At 37.7% G+C, this 21,013-nt stretch overlaps 1 protein-coding gene and 1 pseudogene across 2 annotated transcripts in view; one reads left to right on the forward strand and one right to left on the reverse strand.

Moving 5' to 3' along the window:
- Positions 1-319: 319 nt before the first annotated feature.
- The window catches only part of ABHD17B (abhydrolase domain containing 17B), a 43,978-nt gene continuing 23,284 nt past the window's right edge, over positions 320-21,013 (reverse strand). The window contains exons 1-4 of one of the 2 annotated variants that reach the window (XM_023752362.1): positions 9,834-10,341; positions 7,892-8,361; positions 4,432-4,611; positions 320-1,821 (exon numbers count right to left, since the gene is read on the reverse strand). In XM_023752362.1, the coding sequence (XP_023608130.1) occupies positions 1,602-1,821; positions 4,432-4,611; positions 7,892-8,358 (867 nt within the window). In that variant the 5' untranslated portion in view covers positions 8,359-8,361; positions 9,834-10,341 and the 3' untranslated portion in view covers positions 320-1,601. Of the gene's footprint in view, positions 1,822-4,431; positions 4,612-7,891; positions 8,362-9,833; positions 10,342-21,013 lie in introns of those variants that run through there. The other variant, XM_006086803.2, reaches the window with a different exon arrangement.
- On the forward strand, positions 11,346-12,460 carry LOC102416850 (annotated as a pseudogene).

Here is a 21,013-nt window from a genome sequence, read left to right on the forward strand (position 1 = left end):
CCTTATACTGTGAAGTCTATGAGGACATGGCCAATGTCTATCTTTATCAGGCCTAAGGTTTTGCAAGCTTTAAACATGCAATAAATATTCATTGTATGAATATGGAATTAATCAAAGAAAACACTCAGCTAAACTCTGGGGTGTATGTTGTACAAAGAAGGAATTGTATAGGCTCCAAGACAATCTTGAGAAAGAAAAACCCCTCCAAAGGAAAGTAGTAATAAAATTTAGAAAACTATAGAACTATTAAGATGAACAGTAACTTTTCTTCACCCTTTATAGGAGGTAGGGAACATGGAAGAAGGCAAACAAGCACAGCTGAGTGGTATATTTGTTTTACTGTTAATTTGACACATCTGATCCAAAGCATTCACAATACTTGATATACTTTGAAGAGAATCATATACTATAGTCTTAGACATAACCGCAGAACAAGCAGAACAATTAAAACTACGTAAGGCCTTAAAAATATCCACAGTGTGTATTATTTCAATATCATTCATTTACAAGTTAGACTACATACCATTAATTTATTTTTTCTTTTTCTTTCATTTTTTAAATTCAGGAATGATTCATTCAAGGAAAGGCAACTTAGTTTTTGTTTGTTTTATTTTTTACTACATTGGTTAATATAAAAGTTATGAATTAAATGTTTTCTGATCTCCTACATCAGGAGTGAAACCATGAAATTCTTAGATAATAATCCAAACCAATAGGTCCTATTGTTAAAAATAGCCAAAGTGAAAAGGGACTAAAGCCAGTCTGTGGTCTTGAAGAGCATCCAATGGACTTTCAGGTTGTCTTATAATGAAGAGTACTGCAGAATTTAAAACAACGTTGCATACAAAAGTCATTCTTGAAGCTCTAAATGCCTTTTAAATAACTAAAATAAAAATTTTAAGTAGTTGCCTCACAGTACCAAACTTATAAATCAAAACTAGTTAAAATTCAGTGCTATCGTGACTTCTCATTTACAAGGTAACTAGTTGGTAAATTAACAGATGGCATAAAAATTAAGACTTAAATCATTTTTTTTTATTTTTTAGAGGAGAAAATGTATGATAACCAGGGAATACAGAAAATCCAATGTACTTTACAATAGAATAACTGTTTACACCTCTATTCCTGTACAACAGGGTTTAGGTCATCTCTAGTGAATTTGTGTGTTTTCTTAGTACTTGAATTGTTTCAGATATACAGCTTTTTATTGAAAGAATATTACATTTGTATACCAGGATAAGATCTGGTACACTGAGATGTTTTAAAAATATTTATAAATTTGTTTCTCATATGCAAAAGCATTTGGCAATACTTTTACAGCATTTGATTTCATAGAATTAAAATTTCATACAGTACTTATATCTTGATGTTAAAAAAAATTCACAGAAAAAAATATAAATTACACAGCCTGACTGCATGATACTGTTATTTCCAGTTATAGTTCTGGTAATTAAAACCTTCATTAAGTCTGTAAACAAATCATTACCTGTACATTTATGAAGGCAACTGACATGATTTGCAAACAAAACCTTCAGGTTTTATGTTCTTTACCAAAGAGTGCAGTTCAGCAAAAGAAAACCCGGTATGCAAATTTACAGATTTTACAAATTTACCAATTCCTGTGACACAAACTGTTTCAACCTTTCAAGGTACTGTCCATAAAGTTCCACATCATTGTGACCTGCCCCTTCAACCCACAGAGGCTCCACAGGTCTTTGGCAACGCTCAAACAATGCAAGGCCATGTGAAAAGTCAATGACTTCATCTTCAGTCCCATGAATTATTAATACTGGAGAGGTTATTTTAGAGATTTTGTCAATACTGTAGAGAAAAAGGAGGGGGAAAGTCAATGAATTAACTATGAAAAGGAATGTAAAACAAACTTTCTTGTGCTATATCAGAGAGATAATTCAAAAACCAGAATCTATCCAGAAGGAATTTAAAATATGATTCAAACTCTACAGCACCTTTACATACAATGTTCATGTCTTGCACAGAAAAACTGAGGTTGCGAGGAAACTAAGGACCATTTCAAGTATGTGCTAATTTCATACCTTTCTGCACTCATATATGGCAGGATTTTTGTTTGTTTGTCTTACGGTATTAACTCACAAAAATAGAGCAAATGTAATAAAACATAAAAAATTTTGGAGTTGAATAGTAGATAAGAGAAAACAATTTTTAAGAGGATAGAAGGTAAAGTGAAGAACCAACCCAATTTATACCATGGAATACAGGAGAAAACTAGGAAATGACAGGGGGATGAAGGTAGGTGATTGAAGTATTTACAATTTGTTCAAAGAAATAATTTAGGTCCCTCTCTGTCAGTGTCTTTCCCTACTTTTTGCAGCAGGGTAACTGCACTCCACCCAAAACTGTGGGATTTGTAGACTAAGGGATTGCCAGACACAGTTTAGGGCAGAGGTATCAGAGGCCAAATGAGCATATACATACTGGCTGCTGTGAACCCTTTCTCCCTACTGGGCTTCCAGAACTGGCATCCAGGACTTCATCCACCAAGGGGGAGTTTTAGAAAGTCTTCTTTGGAGACTATACCCACTTTAAAAGGAAAAATATATAAATATTGGTATGGGGGTTCGGGTGGGGATCCCCAATTAATTGGCTTGACCAGATCACTCTACAGTGAAGCTCACAGTCAACAAGTCTTAATCACCCACTTCAGATCAGCACTTTAGTTCCTCTGCCTTACTATGAGCAGACAACCAAGAATTACCAGACATCAGAGGATTACACTAACGTAAGACAGAGATCAAAACAATCAGAATTTAAAAGGCAACGCAAAGAAGACATAAATTACAGAGATTACACATAAAACAAAACAAAACAAACAAAAAAACTTAAAAAATCCAGAGAGAGAGGGATAGGGAGGCAGGCATGGGGGCACTATAATCATAAAATGAGGATAGAATCATAAAAAGTAAAAACATTATCCATGAAATTATTCAAGGCTGCATTTGGTTAAGGAAAGAATGTTTGGGTATATTATTTGCTGTCAGATAATTCAATACTAAAGGTCTTTTTCTAACAGTAAACTGTTAGTGCTGTCCTCTCTGTTGATGCAATAATGAAAGAGGGAGGCAGACAAGAGATGTAAATTTTACGGCAATAGTATTACCTCAAATACCTTCCTATCATCTCTATGATTCAGCTAAACAGAAGCAATGTAATGGACATACCTTCCAACCTACCATTATCTAAAACAAAAACAAACCGAAAATAAAAATCAAATTTCCCTCCAATAGCCTGTTCTGGTGATAAAATCACATGTACTATAAGCATCCCTTCAAAAGTGACTTTTGACTTGCTAATGATGAAAAAAAAAAAAGAAGTTTTTAAAATGACCCTTGATGTTCTTATAAAGAATCAAGTGATGCCCTAGCCGGTTTGGCTCAGTGGATAGAGTGTCGGCCTGTGGACTGAAGGGTCCCAGGTTTGATTCCGGTCAAGGGCACATGCTCGGATTGCAGACTTGAACCCCAGTAGGGGCCATGCAGGAGGGCAGCCAATCAATGATTATCACTTATGTTTCTTTCTCTTTCTCTCTCTCTCTCCTCTCTCTCCGTGTCTCTCTCTCTCTCTCTCTCTCTCTCTCTCTCTCTCTCTCTCCTCTCTTCTCTCTCGCTCTCTCCCTCTCTCCCTCCCTCCCTCTCTGAAATCAATTTTTAAAAAATTAAAAAAAAAAAAAGAACCAAGTGATGACTTGGCCTTTGGTCCACCTATCATTCACAAAAAAATATCCTCTTTAATGTTGCCAATTAGGCAAAGAAAAGAAAACTTAAATTTGCCAGATTCTCACTTCTTGAATTGGTGGGAACTACCATCTTATCTTAAGAAGCAGTAGAAGTATCCCTTCTTTCAAATTTGTCTAACACCTTATGTTTGTAGACTTTATGGCGGCAATACTTACCCTAGTTCATTTAAGACTCAACTTTTTTTGCAATTCACTACTTTTGTCAATCAGATACCAATACATATCACTCATTTTTATATTCACACGTGTCTCATTTTCCCTCTACTTGTTCCTTTCTTTCAGTATTGTGTCTCAATGAATGGTATCACCACCCAGGGAATTATGTTCAAGTTCTTTTACTTAGTTAGCATCCTATATCCAGCCTGACATTTAGTTCTATCAATCTTGTTTCTCAAAATCATTTTGTCTCTAATACTAATGCCATTGTTTGGTTAAAAGGTCCTCAGTACTTTGCACCTGAATCACTACTGCTCAAACATTTCAGTTTCCTGACTGGTGTCTATTACCACCTGCTTAAGTTAATTTTTCACAATTTCTGTAAGATATGAAAAATATTAGCTCATGGATGAGTGATTTGTATCATGAATACCTTAAGTGATGGGATAAAATTCCCCTCAAAAGTTTCTTTGAATTCAAGTATTTTGAATATTGGTACTTACTTTGGGAATGCATCAAAACAGTAGGTTTTCTTGGTATCAGGAAAAGCAACTCGCATTCCTGAGGTCAAAGGAGAATGAAGAATAACAGCAGCACTCTCGTATCGAGCAGCAAGATCCACAGATGGTACTGTCCCTATACTTTGGCCATATATAATCACATTTTCAGGGCGAATGCCATATCTACAAAGTTCAGAAATCGGAAAAAAAAAGAGTTGGACTGGCATGGAAATGTTCAATCATCCCTAACAACTTAACTTTATAACTGAATGACTTAGACAACGTCAACAAATTTATATTTAAACTTTAAGTTTCTTAGTCATCACTATTATATTTAATGCTATAGTAAAATCTATTGTCTTAGCTTATTTCATTTTTCAATTTAATCTTTTGGAAAAATTGCTGAGGTCTTTTTAAGTTTCAATCTTAAAAATTTTGTACTAAACCATTTATATAATTCAATACAGCATATTATTGACTAAATTTGGAACATATTATCACTAATATTTTAATGATTGATATTTAATATAGTATTTATCTTCCATTAAATGTAAGAAACATTACTTCTCTAGACATCAAAAGTAGATCGTTTCCTTTTCTGAAGTTGGTCATATTGGTGAAAATGTAACATATAGTTACAGTATAGAATGAATGTACACATTATTTTAGCCAATAGCAAATTACTGTATTTCTTGAAATCTGTCTTTACTTACCATAGAAATGGATTAGTGATTGAAAAGATAGACAGATGAATGAAAATTCCAATGACATACAATTCAGTTAACTATGAATAGACTTCATGCTAAAATCTCAAGAGTATTGCTTTCTTCCCTTTAAAAAGGGTTCGGATTTAAATACATAAACTCACTGAACTCAGTAATATTGGTACATACTATGTTCCAGGCACTATTACCTGTCTACAGTATAATTGTCCCAACTATAAACTACTTCAAGTGCAAGTGAGATGCTACAGGAGCTAATGAATGTGGGGTTAAGGGTTAAGTGACATCAAATATGCCTTTCCACTTCAGTAATCACTTCTGGCTGCTAAGGGCCATTTGATCAACAGCTTTTAATCTTTTGAAAAGGTAATAGAGCTTTCCAAATTATCTGAGCATTCACCAGGAAAGAACAAGACAAGCCCTGTGTGCTCCCTATGGCCCTTTCCAGGGGCACACGCCTATTTGAACTATCCAGCTACTGACATCCCCTCCAATAGTTTCTTTCAATCAGTCCTACATTCAAGCATTTGGATATTTCCGGAGTTTGGGTTCCATCTACTCCAGATGGAACCCAAATGTAATGACTCTAAATGTAAGTAAACTCAGGAAAGTTTTCTTTACAACAGACCTGGCTGTGCATACTTTATAGGAATGAAAATTGGGAAAATGAACAGTTGCAGCATCAGCATAACTCTTAAGGCTGCACAGTTGCTGTTAGCTGAGTAGCAGCATTGTTGGTGGCAACTATAGGTTTTAGGCTAAAGTTAGTGATGGGCAAGGTTCCAGAGCAGCAGAGGCAGCTGCCAATGTCACATCAGAGGACTCCAAGCAATAACAGAATTTCAGAACAAAAGTTAGAAAAGACTTTAGAGACCATCTACTCTGGTTCAGCTGCTTACTGAGCAGATAGTCAAAGTCAGAGTAAGTTAGTGACAGACCTATAATTTGAACCCAGGAATCCTGACTCCCAGTCCAGTGTTTTTTCTATGACAACACAAAGATAATGATTTCAAAATTTGTAGGTGAAGGCTGCATAGTGAATATTAGTCCCTTATTTTCTCTCGCTAGATCAGAAGTTCAGAAATTTAGGGTTATTATCAATTATCCTAAAAAGAAGACCAGACCATTCAAGTAATAACCACTTAAACTCATTATTTACTTTTCCCTTCCTGATTACTTAAGAAGCACTAACAATAAAGGCTGTCTGCTTTAACTTAGCATCTTTAAGAAACATACTAGTCCACTGGAATTACCCTTTAAAATAGTGAATTATGGTATATAAATTATATCTCAATAAATCTGTTATTAAAGAATATATTACTGCCCTGGCTGGTGTGGCTCAGTTGGTTGGGCATCATCCTGTGCAGTAGAGATTATTGGTACAACTCCCAGTCAGGGCACTCAATCCCTAGTGGGGGACATACAGAGGCAGCTGATTGATGTTGCCTTCTCACATCAATGTTTCTCTCTTCTCCCTTATACTCTCTCTAAAAACCAATTTTGTCATTTAAGGTGGTTTTTAACATTCTGTTCTACCCAACCCTGAACTCCTTCCCTACTACTTATATTACTTACCATCTATTTTTTTCTTATTCATCAAATACGTTTTCATATCATTTCAATTGATTTAAGAATCCTCTTTATATAGAACTTTGCTATGAGAGTTGAGTTTTATTACATATCTTGGAGGGGTAAATGGTTCTAAAGTCATTTTCCAAAAAAGGCTATGCCTACTAACAAAATTGAAGTGGTTCTTAACTAACTGAAATAATTCATATTTAAACATTAAATTAGACACATTGTTTTCTTTTTCTTTATATTTTCATATCTCTCTAGTTCTTTTTTTTAAATTTAATTTTGATTGTTGATACTATTACAGATGTCCCCATTACCCTCCTCCTCCCCACTGCCCTCGCCTACCTCTACCCAGTCCCCACCAACTCCTTCCCTCTGGCCATCACCATACTGTTGGTCTGTGTCCATGGGTTATGTATATATGTTCTTTTTCTTTTCTTTATGTCCTTAGCTTCTATCTAAAATACTGTGGAAGTCAGGCAGCTTATCGATGTCTAATAGGAAGAATAACTTATACTAAGATATCTACTTACTGCATGCTAAATGATGAGATAATACACTGAAGTTTACAAAATTGCATTATTTTTTTAGAAGATTTGTAAGTATCCTGGTGACTAGGTAAGACTAACACAATTTCTAGCTTCCAAAAAAATGTAGTTATAAACAAAGAATAACTGACATAGTAACAGAAATTATGTAAATGATTTATCATAGCATTAACTTTTCTTCACTTGAGAGCCTCTCTAAATTTTGAGTCCAGAAAGTAAAATCTGTTTTATAGAATGAAAACTTTAAAAATAGTTCCATTAAGATATCTTTAAGCCACATCTCTAGGAGATAATTATATAGAATAATGCAAACCCTGGCTTAGGATTTTGACAAAAACAATGCTTCCTCTTACACTGTTAATGACAAATAAAGTCAATGAGTAATTAGCTAAATCACATTTTCTCTCAATCTCATGAAATGCTGCAATTTTGAAAAAACATTTTTTATATCACACTTTAATAAATTCAATTACAATCTAATTTTAACTCTTCATAGGTATATAATGATAAATATAGTCTCTATTTAGCACTTTAAAATGTGTTATAAAAAGTTTTTATTCTATTCTAATACAAGACAATTTTCCCAAGTGTGGAAAATAATTCCCAATCACCATTTACCTTGTCCTAAGAGCAAGCCAAGCAGCTTCTATGTCTGCATAGAGGTTCTTCTCCGATGGTTTCCCAGAACTTGCACCATATCCAGAATAATCATATGAGAATATATTACAGTTAATCCGTGATCCCAATCCTATGTAAAAGCTGCTCATCTGACCAAGATCAACAGCATTTCCATGTGAGAAGAGTAAGGTGTATTTGGCATTGGGTGAGCAACGCACAAACATGCAGGCAATTCTGTTGCCTTTACTGGTTCTAGTCATGAAACATTCCATAGCATCTTTTTCTCTAGAAGAATACTGCCAGTCAGCTCGTTCTGATAGGTGTAAAGTCCAGCGGCTTCCACTTTCATCACACATTAGTGTGTAAGTTGGATCAGGTGGCAAAAATGCTAATTTTGAAGCAATTTTCCCTGGACAAGGTGGACAGCAGAAGAGGCAACATAGCTCACTAAATGAAAGATTATTCATCTTCTGAAAAAGAAAAGAAGATAGCAAATGTTTTAATCACTGAATTGTGCATTCTGCATTCTCATACAATAGAAAGTTAAAACAAAGACACCAGTAGTCAGTGTCTACTACTATTATTTCAAGTTATCTTCAACCAAAACAGATTTTGGGAATCTTTCTAGAAATACTGTAATTCCTGGATGAGGCAAATGTTCCTGATCAGGAGAGAGACTATATGTTTCATATGGTAATGATTATATTTTAAAATAACCAAAATATGAACAATACAAGAGCAGAAGTAATGTTTATTTCCTTACAAATATCAACACAGTAAGTATAAAATAAGTATCTTTAGTATAGTTTGTAAGTTCTGCGAAAATCAGTGAAAATTCTCAGAATCTCATGGAGAAGCTAGGGAATTAACATAATATAGTAAATATGTAATAGAGTTATTACTATTTGTTACTATTGTGCTAGGTGTTCTATGCATATTTCCATGTTTAATCCTCGAAACAACCTTATATGTTGGTCTCTCACAACTTGAGGCAGTGGTGGAGTCAGGATTTGACAACTGGCTCAATCACTATGCTATATCACTGGGCTACACTGTCAAGAGCTCTCAACACTATTATACCAGAATCTTATCATTTTAGTCACAGTGCCAGAGGCCCAAATAACTTATAAAAAATTAAATGTATGCATGCATGTAATCAATGCCCATATTAAAAAGGCTGTAATATAAAGTCCATTACAGAAAAAGGTAAAATCTTACAAAATTTCTAAAATGGTTAGGTGGGAAAGAACAAAAATATTTGTAGCCAGAGATGGGGGTGGAATCCCAACTCTACCACTTACTAGCCGTGTGTCTTTGGGTAAATTATTTACCTTTTTTACTCTCCTTGTTTTTATAAGTGAGGCCAATACCTATACTGAACAGAGTGGTTGTGAAGAACAAGTATAGTTTAGGCACACAAAAGAGTAATGGCCAGATAGTTGGCTCACTTAGGAATGTTCCACTTTCTTCTATGTCTTTTTTATTCATATTTAAAAAATATCCACCTCATATTAACTCAGGAACAAAAATAAATACTTGTTTGCCCTACCAGCATTTCCTTCTATGTTTTCTTTTCTCAAACTCCTATGTTCTTTTAGCAATAAAAGACCTTTGCTTAGTTCCTGGTACCTAATTTTTACCAAAAAAATCTAAATACAAGGATAGGAAAAAATGTACATTATACCAAAAATGAGAAATTACCTCAGGAGTGACTAAAGAGGTGAAAATATTTGGAAAGAAAAGAATGCCCTTTTCACTTATTATTGAATTAAAATTTAGTTTGTATTGCTCAATACAAGTGTGTTTATTTCTTAATTTGAACTAATTAGGTAGAAAGAAGCAGAAACAGCACAGATAGAAATAAGAGTTGGAGCAATATAAACGGCTTTAAAAGAAAGTCTGTCTCTTGGATACTGGGAAACAATTTTACTTGTTATTTTACCTTTATTCCTCTTCAGCCTTCAAAGCAAATATAGCCTGAATATGTTAATGTCTTAGTCTGATTGGAACAAAAGCTAGAACAAAAATGACAACTGGGTATTGTCTCTAGTGGCAAACTCCCTGAAGTGTTATGTGCTAAAAAGGATTCTGAGGGCATACCCAGGGCTTGGCAGGCAAAGAATGTGTGATAAATTAGCAATGTTTACGACAGGGTTTGGCTACAAATTTATTATTCTGGTCTGGAGGATAAAGGACCTGGTGAAGAAAATGGAAGGAAAGGGAGGGGAGTTCAAAGGATCAGTTCCAGAGAAAGGGATGATGACCTGGAAAAAAGTTGAGGTGGAAGGTACAACATAGCAATACTGTGTTATTTCTTGCCCCCACTATCTTATATGCCATCAACTGCTGACCCACAATAGCTTATTGAAAGCCTGATTAATAAGTAAAATGTACACAGCTAGACTATGTTCCTGTAATTTACCTCTTGAACATGAATACTTTTATATACTCTAAGGCCCTGACCGGTTTGGCTCAGTGGATAGAGCGTCAGCCTGCGGACTCAAGAGTCCCAGGTTTGATTCCGGTCAAGGGCATGTACCTTGGTTGCGGGCACATCCCCAGTGGAGAGTGTGCAGGAGGCAGCTGATCGATGTTTCTCTCTCATCGATGTTTCTAACTCTCTATCCCTCTCCCTTCCTCTCTGTAAAAAATCAATAAAATACCCCAGCCGTAGGCAGCTGCCTAGGTGGCCTCGTACCTAGGTAAGTGTTACACTGCTGGGAGAACAGCAGCCGGAAGCTGGCTGGCATCTTGGGCCTGGTTCCTGCCAACTCTGTTGTTAACTATACCAGGATGCCCACATAATTAGAAAAAAAAAGAAAAAAAATCAAAATATATTTAAAAAAAGCAAGAAAGTAATTTTGAGTTAAACATGGCTGGCTGAACATATACAATGCTTCAGAGATGCCTCTGGGGATGAACACCAAAGGTGAGCAGCACACAGGAAAGCTGCAGTGCTAGGGCCTGGTTTAATGAAAAGACAACCTGACCTTCAGGGTGGCAGAAGAAAGTATTCCCATCACTACTGCCTCAAATCCAGATAACTGATGTCCACTTAGTAACAAAAACTTGCAAATTAGCACCTTCCTAATAATAATAAGCCTGGTCTAGAGCAGCAACATGGATTTGCTTAAAAGTGATTTTCTCCTTTTCTGTGTGAAAAATTTCACAATAAAAGTATAAATAAATCAAATAATCAGAGTTGAGTAGTTACTGAAGAAAAACATTTTATTCTTAATAAAAAAATTTAAGAATCATTAAAATATCTTGTTAAATTTAGATTATTTTAAGTCTTGTTTGTTTTATATAAAACACATTTGAATAAAAATGCCATTTACTAGTCATTTCTTGGCAACAAAGTCTTGAAGAGATATGGCAGTGAATAATCACAGGGGGAAAGTATTAGACAACTCAGCGTACACAAAAGCCATAAAGGGGGGCGGCCTGACAACTCCTCATGGCGGCAGCTGCTGGTGGGGTGCAGTGGGGCGGTGACAGAGCTGGTGCCTGGCAGGTGTGGGCCGAGCTCCGGCCTGGCCTCCACGTGCCCCCGGGCTCTGCACCCCTGATGCTGCTCGGGTGCTGACCCGCTTGGCCGGGACAATGGTGAAGTATTTCCTGGGCCACAGCGTGCTCCGGAGTTCCCGGGACCAAGTGTTCGCTGCCTTCTGGCAGCGGTACCCGAATCCCTATAGCACACAGATGACAGTGCACCGGGAGGTGACCCCTGACCAGAAGCTCCTGTCCTGGAGACTCCTGACCAAGACCAACAGGATGCCCCGCTGGGCCGAGCGACTATTTCCTGCCAATGTTGCTCACTCGGTGTACATCCTGGAGGATTCTATTGTGGACCCACAGAACCAGACCATGACCACCTTCACTTGGAGCATCAACCACGCCCGGTTGATGGTGGTGGAGGAACGATGTGTTTACTGTGTGAACTCGGATAACAGCGGCTGGACCGAAATCCACCGGGAAGCTTGGGTCTCCTCTAGCTTGTTTGGCATCTCCAGAGCTGTCCAGGAATTTGGTCTCGCCCAGTTCAAAAGCAATGTGACCAAGTCAGTGAAGGGTTCTGAATATATCTTGGCCAAGCTGCAAGGTGAGGCCCCTTCCAAAACCCTTGTTGAGACAGCCAAGGAAGCCAAGGAGAAGGCAAAGGAGACGGCACTGGCAGCTAAAGAGAAGACCAAGGGACCTTGCCAGCAAGGCAGCCACCAAGCAACAGCAGCAGTTTGTGTAGCCAGCGGAGAACCTGGAGCGGGAGCACACCCCACCACCTGTAGCACTCCCTCTGCCCTCCCCGCTGTATTTTATTATTAAAAGTCAACTTCCAGCCTGATCTACTCTCTAGGTAGTGGGTTGGAAGTAGTATCTGTTTGGCACCTACAGTGCATCAGACCTGTTATCCATGTCTGGGCCAGGCCTGCTTCTTCCTGCATTGGATAGCTGAGGAGAGATTTGCCCAGGGTCATGGACAGCATTCAGGCAAAGTGGTCATAAACACTAGTCCAGGGGTCCTCAAACTTTTTAAACAGGGCGCCAGTTCACTGTCCCTCAGACCGTTGGAGGGCCGGACTAAAGTTTAAAAAAAAACTATGAACAGATTCCTATGCACACTGCACAAATCTTATTTTGAAGTAAAAAAACAAAACGGGAACAAATACAATATTTGTATTTGCATGTGGCCTGCGGGCCGTAGTTTGAGGACCCCTGCACTAGACTGTAAGCTCTATGGACCTTCATTTTGTTCTCTGCTGTGTCCCAAGTATCTGGAACAGTATCTAGCTCATAATAGACGCTCAATAAATATTTGTTGAATTAAAAAAAAAAAGCCATAAAGGACAGACAACAAATTGAATGACTAATAGAATTTGGGAGCCAGACAAACAAGGATTTAAAATAAGCTATCATAAAGTTGTGTGTGTGTGAGAGAGAGAGAGAGAGAAAGAGAGAAAGAGAGAGAGGTGGGGAGGAGAGAGAGAGAGAGAGAACAGCTTAAGAATGAAGTAAAAAAGTGTGCCAGATCAACCGAAGGACTTGTATGCATGCATATAAGCATAACCAATGGACAGAAGACACTGGGGGGTAGGAGAGGCTGGGGGATTGTCAAGGGGGAAAAAAAGGAGACATATATAATACTCTTTGTAATACTTTAAGCAATAAAAAAAAAGTGTGCCAGAAAATTCCATCCAACTGGAATCCCTGATATAACAAAACAAAACAAATCAGTATCTGAAATTAGATTGGTTGGGTAAGAGAATTGATAACACTTGAACGTATTAGTAGGTTGAAAGATTAGGTTGAGGAATTCCCAAATATGCTATTTTTCAGGGGGAGAGGGATGAAGAAATAGAAAATATGAAAGAAAATTTGAGGATAGAAATAGAAATACCATGATCAATACTATAGAAATTCCAGGAAAATAGGAGAAAATAGTGATAAGATAAGAATTTCTCAGAATTAAAGTAAATTCAGATTGGAATAGCTAGGTGCCAAACAGATACTTAAGAACAGACGAACTACCAAGGAATAAGAATCAGATGAACATCTGACTTTTCAATAGCAACACTAAAAACCAGAAGACAGTGGAGGGATAGTATTAAAAAATAAATAAATAAATGCCAAACTTAGAATTTGACCATTTTAGTGAAGATAAAATAAAAATATCTGCAGGCATGTAGAAGCTTAGAATGTTTACTAAACCAAGACACTCTTTAAAAACTCCAGCAAGGAGGAAAATAAACCTAAGAGACTCTATTTATTGTATATAAATGCTCACATATATAAATGCTCACAGCGCTATAATTCATAATAGCCAAAATAACCATAAAATGTCCATCAATCAATGAATAAATATACAATGAAGTATTATTCAGCCATAAAAAGAACAAGTACTGATGCATGCTCCAAACTGGATGAATCTTGAAAAAATTATGCTAAGTGAAAGAAACTAGTCACAAAAGATCATTTATTATATTATTTTATTTGTATGCAATGTCTAGAATATGCAAATCCATACAGACAGAAATAGGTTAGTGGCTCCATGGCTATGGCAGCTAGGAGAGTTGGGGAATAACGGCCAAAGAGTATGAGGTTTCTTTTGGGGATAAGAAAAACGTTCTAAAATTAATTTGGGTAGTGGTTGTACCACTCTATTAATAGTATATTAAAAACCAACCAACTGAGCATTTTAAATGAGTAGTTTGTAGAGTATATGAATTATATCTTAATACAGTTGTTAAAAAAAAAGGAAAGGTGTTTGGAAAGCTAAGGTAACTTGCAAAGAAAGAGCAAAAATACCCATGCATTTGTTGGGTGGCTGGGAATTTTCCCTTTTATGCATTAAGACAGACTACAGAAAAATAAAGTAATAAAGACAAACTGGTGCTGGTACAGAAACAAATAGACTTAATGATAGCATTGTATTAACTAGTTATTATTGGAAAGGAGAAAAGGGAAGGCCAGATATTGTAGGCATGTCATTTGGGCAGCTTCACCTGGAAGCTACAACTTTACACTCCCCAGGGGCCCAGAGCAAAGAGAAGATAGAAGATTTGGGATGCAAAACCCCCTAAACAAAGTTCATTCTCTTGACTCTCTTGGGACTTGAGTTACTCTGGGCTTGTGGGGCTCTTTTGCTCCTGCTTCCCTGCATTTGCCCACATGGCACATGGCCATGTGAAGCCCATACACAATGGACTAATGGACTGTAACTGACCCAGTTCCAACATGGAAAGGAAACTCTGGATGCTGGCTTTGCTTTTAGCTTTACTGAAACCCCAGCTATACTTCTTCTATGACTGGACTAAGGGAAATGGGACTTGTAAACCCAGAGATGTAATTCCACAGAAATAAAGCTTTCTACCATATCTCATCCTCCTGTGGGGGCCTCCAGAAATGCTTCTTCCAGCGGGGCAAAATCATATCTGCTTGTATATCACTGGACACCTAGTGCCAAGCAGAGTACCTGACAAATTATAGGGTTTCTAAAATTTTTTGAGCGAATGAGTTCATAAATGAATAAGATTAATTCAACACTCTGCATCTAAGAAGCCCCCACAAAAGAAAAAAGTTTACTAAATCACATTAACAAAGAAAGCAAATATGTTTTGTGATACTACTTACGTTTCTTGTATGGGGATAAAATAGAAGCAGTCAAATAAAAACTATGAACTGGAAGGTGGGTGTATGTGGTGAAAAAATTGGTAGGCACTAAAATCATTTAGTGGGTTATGAAGCTCAGAACAGGATAGTCTTCCAGGGAGAAGGAAATGTTGCCTCTCTCAAAATCAGTTCACAAAACGAAAGGTCAACTCAATGTTAAACAGATGGCCCATTGTGAAAATTAAAGTTTTTCTTTTGGCAGGGGACTCAGTGTTATTTCACTTACAGCAGGAAGAATTTCCTAAAACTGTGAATTAATTTAACTCCTGGTAACTTTTTCTGTTCAATGACAAAAAAAAAAAAAGACAAACATTTGAATTCTTTCTCAGCAAAACAGGAAGACTAGCGTTAAAAAAAAGTCCCCAAATAGAATGACCTACTATATCTCCTTCCTCTCTTCTGATAGAAAAAATTACTGAAATGACTTCTGTCAATTCCTAAGGTAATAACAATTTACTGGAAAAAAAAAAAATCTCCCTTCAATCTCCTTTTTAATAGTTTCTTGGTAATGTAGGTAGACCCAAATTACTACATCTACAAAGGACAACTGATTCTTTTTTTTTTTTTTTAAATATATTTTATTGATTTTTTACAGAGAGGAAGAGAGAGGGATAGAGAGTTAGAAACATCGATGAGAGAGAAACATCGACCAGCTGCCTCCTGCACACCTCCTACTGGGGATGTGCCCGCAACCAAGGTACATGCCCTTGACCGGAATCGAACCTGGGACCCTTGAGTCCGCAGGCCGACGCTCTATCCACTGAGCCAAACCGGTTTGGCGACAACTGATTCTTTTAAGGTTCAAGATGTTTTGTTTAATGACCTAGTACTCAATAGACTCTTAAAGAGGTTTCAGAGAAAACATTTTAAAATGCTTATATCTTTTCTTCATTTTAATGATATTTCGACAACTAATGCTCTATCTAATCTGGAGTGTAGATAGTATATGATAAGCCATTTCAATTGTGATATACTAAATTTCATGTTAAGAACTATATTCTAAACTCCAATTGAATTATTTTGAATTTTACTTCACTCATGAATAAATCTGGAGAAATAATTTTATATATTCTATTCTGTAGAATATCAGAGTTTATCATGTCACCTAGAGAATCTGCAACTACTTCCAGCTAGTTATAGGCCCACTTATTTTGAAATCAGGCTTCCAGCGGTCCCAAATGATTCAGCAACATTTCCTGGATATTATCTTCTTAAAGTTATAAATAAACAAATCTGAGCATTTAAACACAAAAAAAATAATTGAAAATGGAAAGACTGAATAAAAATGTGGAGACTGGTCCATTTGCTACCATGTTTCTCTCTTACATCGATCTTTCTTTCCTTCCTCTTTCTCTAGAAGCAATGAAAAATATGTCCTCGGGTGAGGATTAATAAATAAATAAATAGATTTATAGCAGAGCCTCACACCAGAAATAGAAAAATGAGATGGATGTTTGACTATTAACAGCAAGAGATAGCAGAGATCAGAATGGACTAAAGTCTGAAGTGACAGTAGAGAAGATACATATTCAACTATGAAAAAGAAATCAGATTTTAGGTCAGTTCTGCACAAGGGGGCCAGGAGCCTAACACATCCAATAGTAGACTGACCCAAAGAAATCACCATAATATATTATATAAAGGTGGTCAATTATATAACAGCTCATTAGCTTAAAGCAAGCACCAAAACAAATAAAATTAACTTCAGTATTTTTTGAGAGTTCCAAGCAAATTAGACACTGCTGCCCTAAGATCCAGTATGTAATCTGTAGCAACATTTACCAAAGTACAGTGATTAAGTAGAAACCATAAATGTTATGGTCTTTAGAGATCCTTATACATTAGAGCTTAGTGTATACAGAGAAGCTGAATATTCACCTCATAAGTTTAATATGCTTTTTCAGTCAAGATGGAGCATCCAAAAGATTTAAAATGATCAAGTGTAATTTATAAAGTAGGTGTTTAGTACAATGTTGTTTTAACACATTTTCTATCTTATCTGTGTATGCATTATATAGAAATATTAGAGGCCTGATGCATGAAATCTGTGCAAGGGGCTCAGCCCTTGAAGCCCCAGCTTCGTCCGGAATGTAGTCCGGAAGGTCGTTCGGCTGTCTGGTCTAATTAGCATATTATGCTTTTATTATTATAGATAGCTTGTAAAACACGCCCCTTACTGGTGATAGCCCAAAACCTGGGCATGTGCTCTGACAGGGAATCGAATTGGCAACCTCTTGGTGCATGGGATGACGCTCAACCAACTGAGCCACACTAGTTGGGCACCCTCAGTTTTCTTTTTTTTTTTCTTCTTATTAATCCTCACCAGAGGATATTTGTCCCATCGATTTTTTTTAGAGAGTAGAAGGGAGCGGAAGAGACAGAGAGAGAAACATTGATGTGAGAGACACATCATTCTGCAGGAGCCCTAACCTGAGCTGGGGATGGAGCCTACAACTGAGGTACATGCCCTTGACCTGAATTGAACCCGTGACCCTTCAGTCCATGGCCGACAGTCTAACCACAGAGCCAAACCAGCTAAGGCCTACCTCAGTTTCTTTATTCTCACTGCACTGTCCAATACAGGAACCACTAACTATATATAGATATTTAAATTTAATGAAAATTACATATTCAGTTCCTCAGTTCCCTTGCCACGTATGACTAGTGGATACCAAATTGCACAGTGCAGAATGAACATTTCCATCACTGCAGAAAGTCCTATTAGGCAGTGTTGAAATAGACCATTACAACAGAGGCAACCCAGGACCAGAGCTTACATGCTTCATATCCATACTACCTTGAAATGTTGGAGCCTTACTGATCTCCCCATCAAAATTCATGTAGGCTTTTTATAGATCCTATTGAACTCTGTAAACCACATAAAATGAAATGAGATACCTACACTATACTGTTTTAGAAGAATGCTACCTTGACAAAACTATTACAACAGTTAACCCAATTCTATTGTAAAAGCCATTAAAAAAAATAGCAATTCAAATTAATTAGGCTATCCACACATTTTAATGCATAGTCAAAAGGATTCACATTTTTGAAAGGTCCCTTGTAAGCTAGAGTTGTAAGTAAACCATAAGAAAATATAAAAACATTTGAGACTATTAGCCAACTAATTTCTGAACATAGCCCATACAGTATTCTAAACACTTAACAATCCTGATGATCCACTTAACCAATGCTCTAACAAGTGAATCAAGTCTTCCAGAATAAGCAGAAGGACAAGTTGTCAATTTTTGCATATGCTAATACCACAGATTCCTGTCAAGCTTTTGGTGCCTGGAAAGTGCAATTAGCTAATCATTCAATGTCACACCTCTACATATGCCAAGCATAGCTAAACCATGGACACACATCCCACCCTCTTTCATCAGTTTTTGGCACCTCTATGGAAAGGCTTTCCAACACATGCTTATCCTCAAAGTTCACAGAAGAGCTATCACAGTACATTGGTAGAGACATTCCACAAACACACATTATTCCCTCCTCATCTATACTACCATCCGGTAGGTATGATGCGCATTGACCACCAGGGGGCAGACGCTCAAGGCAGGAGCTGCCAAGCTGCCGTGACTGGCCAGAGCAGTTCTTGGGTGACGCACCCTGGAACCAGAGAAGAGGGAGCTCTCGCACTCTGGGACCCCTCAGGGGATGTCAGAGAGCCGGTTTCAGCTCGATCCCCACAGGCTAGGCTGAGGGACCCCAGAGGGACCCCACTCACTCCGCAGACGCCCTTCAAGCCACAGCACCACCCCAGGTGCGGCTGGCCGGGGAGGGACCACGAGAGGTTGGCTCCAGGGTGTGCCCAGCCTGTCTTGCCCAGTCTCGCCCCTCTGGCCACCTTCTAATTAATTTCCTTTCTTTTTTTTCTTTTTTTTAAAATATTTTACAGAGAGGAAGGGAGAGGGAGAGGGATAGAGAGTTAGACACATCGATGAGAGAGAAACATCAATTCAGCTGCCTCCTGCACACTCCCTACTGGGGATGTGCCTGCAACCAAGGTACATGCCTTTGACTGGAATCAAACCTGGGACCATTCAGTCCACAGGCTGATGCTCTATCCACTGAGTCAAACTGGTTAGGGCTAATTTTCTTTCAATGTGCACGAATCCGTGCACTGGGTCACTAGTTTATAAGTAAATCTGTTTCTGGGAAGCTTTTCAGGTGAATACTTACTCAATACATTCCACAACACGTATAGTCATCTCTTCATATCTGAAGGGGCATTGGTTCCAGGACCCCCAAGGATACCAAAATCTGCCAACACTCAAGTCTCTTATATAAAATTAGAGGCACGGTGCATGAAAGTCATGCGGGGGGCGAGGGGGGGGGTGTGCGTCCCCTCAGCCCGGCGTGCACCCTCTCCAATCTGGGATCCCTTGAGGGATGTTCAACTGCCTCTCGCAATCTGGGACTGCTGGCTCCTAACCGCTTGCCTGCCTGCTTGATCGCCCCTAACCGCCTCTGCCTTGCCTGGCACCCTGGACCCAGGATTCCCTCCTCCGGCTGGCCACAGGCACCCAGGACCTGGGCCGGCTTCACCTGGGCCGACCACAACTGCAGGGGACCGTGGGCATGTGGCTTCACCTGGGTCGCAGCAGCAGGTGCACAAGACCATGGGGCAGGTGGCTTGTCCCTTTCCCAGGCTGCAGCCCCAGCCACTGGTGCCCGGGACCATGGGGCATGCAGCGTGCGGCTTGTCCCTCTCCCGGGCCACAACCCCAGCCGCTGGCACCCGGGACCGCAGGGCGGGCTTTTGTTCTCAGGCAATAAAATTGCTGTATGATAAACTGGAGTCAATCAAAAGACAAATGTAAATGGTGATAACACTACTACATTCAAATAATTATTAAACAAGCTGCATTTTTAAGATTTTATATATATTAACTAGTGGCCCAGTGCACAGATTCGTGCACATTGAAAGGCAATTAATTAGAAGAAATATTTTAATATCACTATTCACCCTTTCTCTATATAGAAGTGTCAGAGATAAAAGAAAATTATCAAAATATATATAAAAATAATATATAAATTGAATAAACAATAACAACATGATATAACAAAGACATGATATAAAAACAACATAAACATGATATAAAACCAGCATTGATAAAAACAGTGACTGATAAATTGATTAAACTTATTCTAATATCTCCCTGTATACCACATTAAGAGTAAAAACACGTTCAGAGTGCTTGGCTAATTTCCCTTGTGATGAAGTATTTACAACTTTAACCGTCACACGCTCTTCGAACTCAAGAGAAAGCAACTTGTAACTGACCATGTCCGAAAACGGGTTCAGGTAGGAATATTCCTACTCTGTCTAAAGTCTGTCCTTGACTTTTGATACTGAAGAATCTATATTTGCAGGTTTGAAATTTTCCTAGGTTATGAAAACCAGGCTAATGTTTATTTATCAAAATATACTTTTTATATAGCTAGATATTATTGTAAAAACTCCATAAATATTAACCTTTATAAATCCTCATTACAACCCTATTAGATATCATTAACTCCCCATCGCCCCCCACTCCTCTATCCAATTTACAGGTAAGAAAACAGAATTTAAATTTACTACGAAAACAATGAAGCCAGGCTTCAGTTTGGGTTCAGAGCCCATGCTTTTACTCACTGAGTTAGATTAGTGTGGGGCAATGAAAACGAACACATGTTTTGCTACAGTTTGAACAATAGAGAATGTAATGAGTCCAGTAGAGAAAGAAAAATGAAGACAAAAGAACTTCCCATTCCATACCAAAACAAATGCAACAACAACAACAAAATAATAAATTTTTTAAAAATCAAAGATTTGATGAAAAACAGAAAGGTGAGGTAGTTGTTCAGAATGTGAAAATATCTATCTGGGGAAAGAGGAAGGAAATGGTCTTAGCCAACAGATGGCAAAAGAAAAAAAAAGTAAAACCTGGACTGGTATCTATACTA

This window comes from Myotis lucifugus, unplaced genomic scaffold (assembly GCF_000147115.1).
Source record: "Myotis lucifugus unplaced genomic scaffold, Myoluc2.0 scaffold_31, whole genome shotgun sequence".
Taxonomy (NCBI): domain Eukaryota; kingdom Metazoa; phylum Chordata; class Mammalia; order Chiroptera; family Vespertilionidae; genus Myotis; species Myotis lucifugus.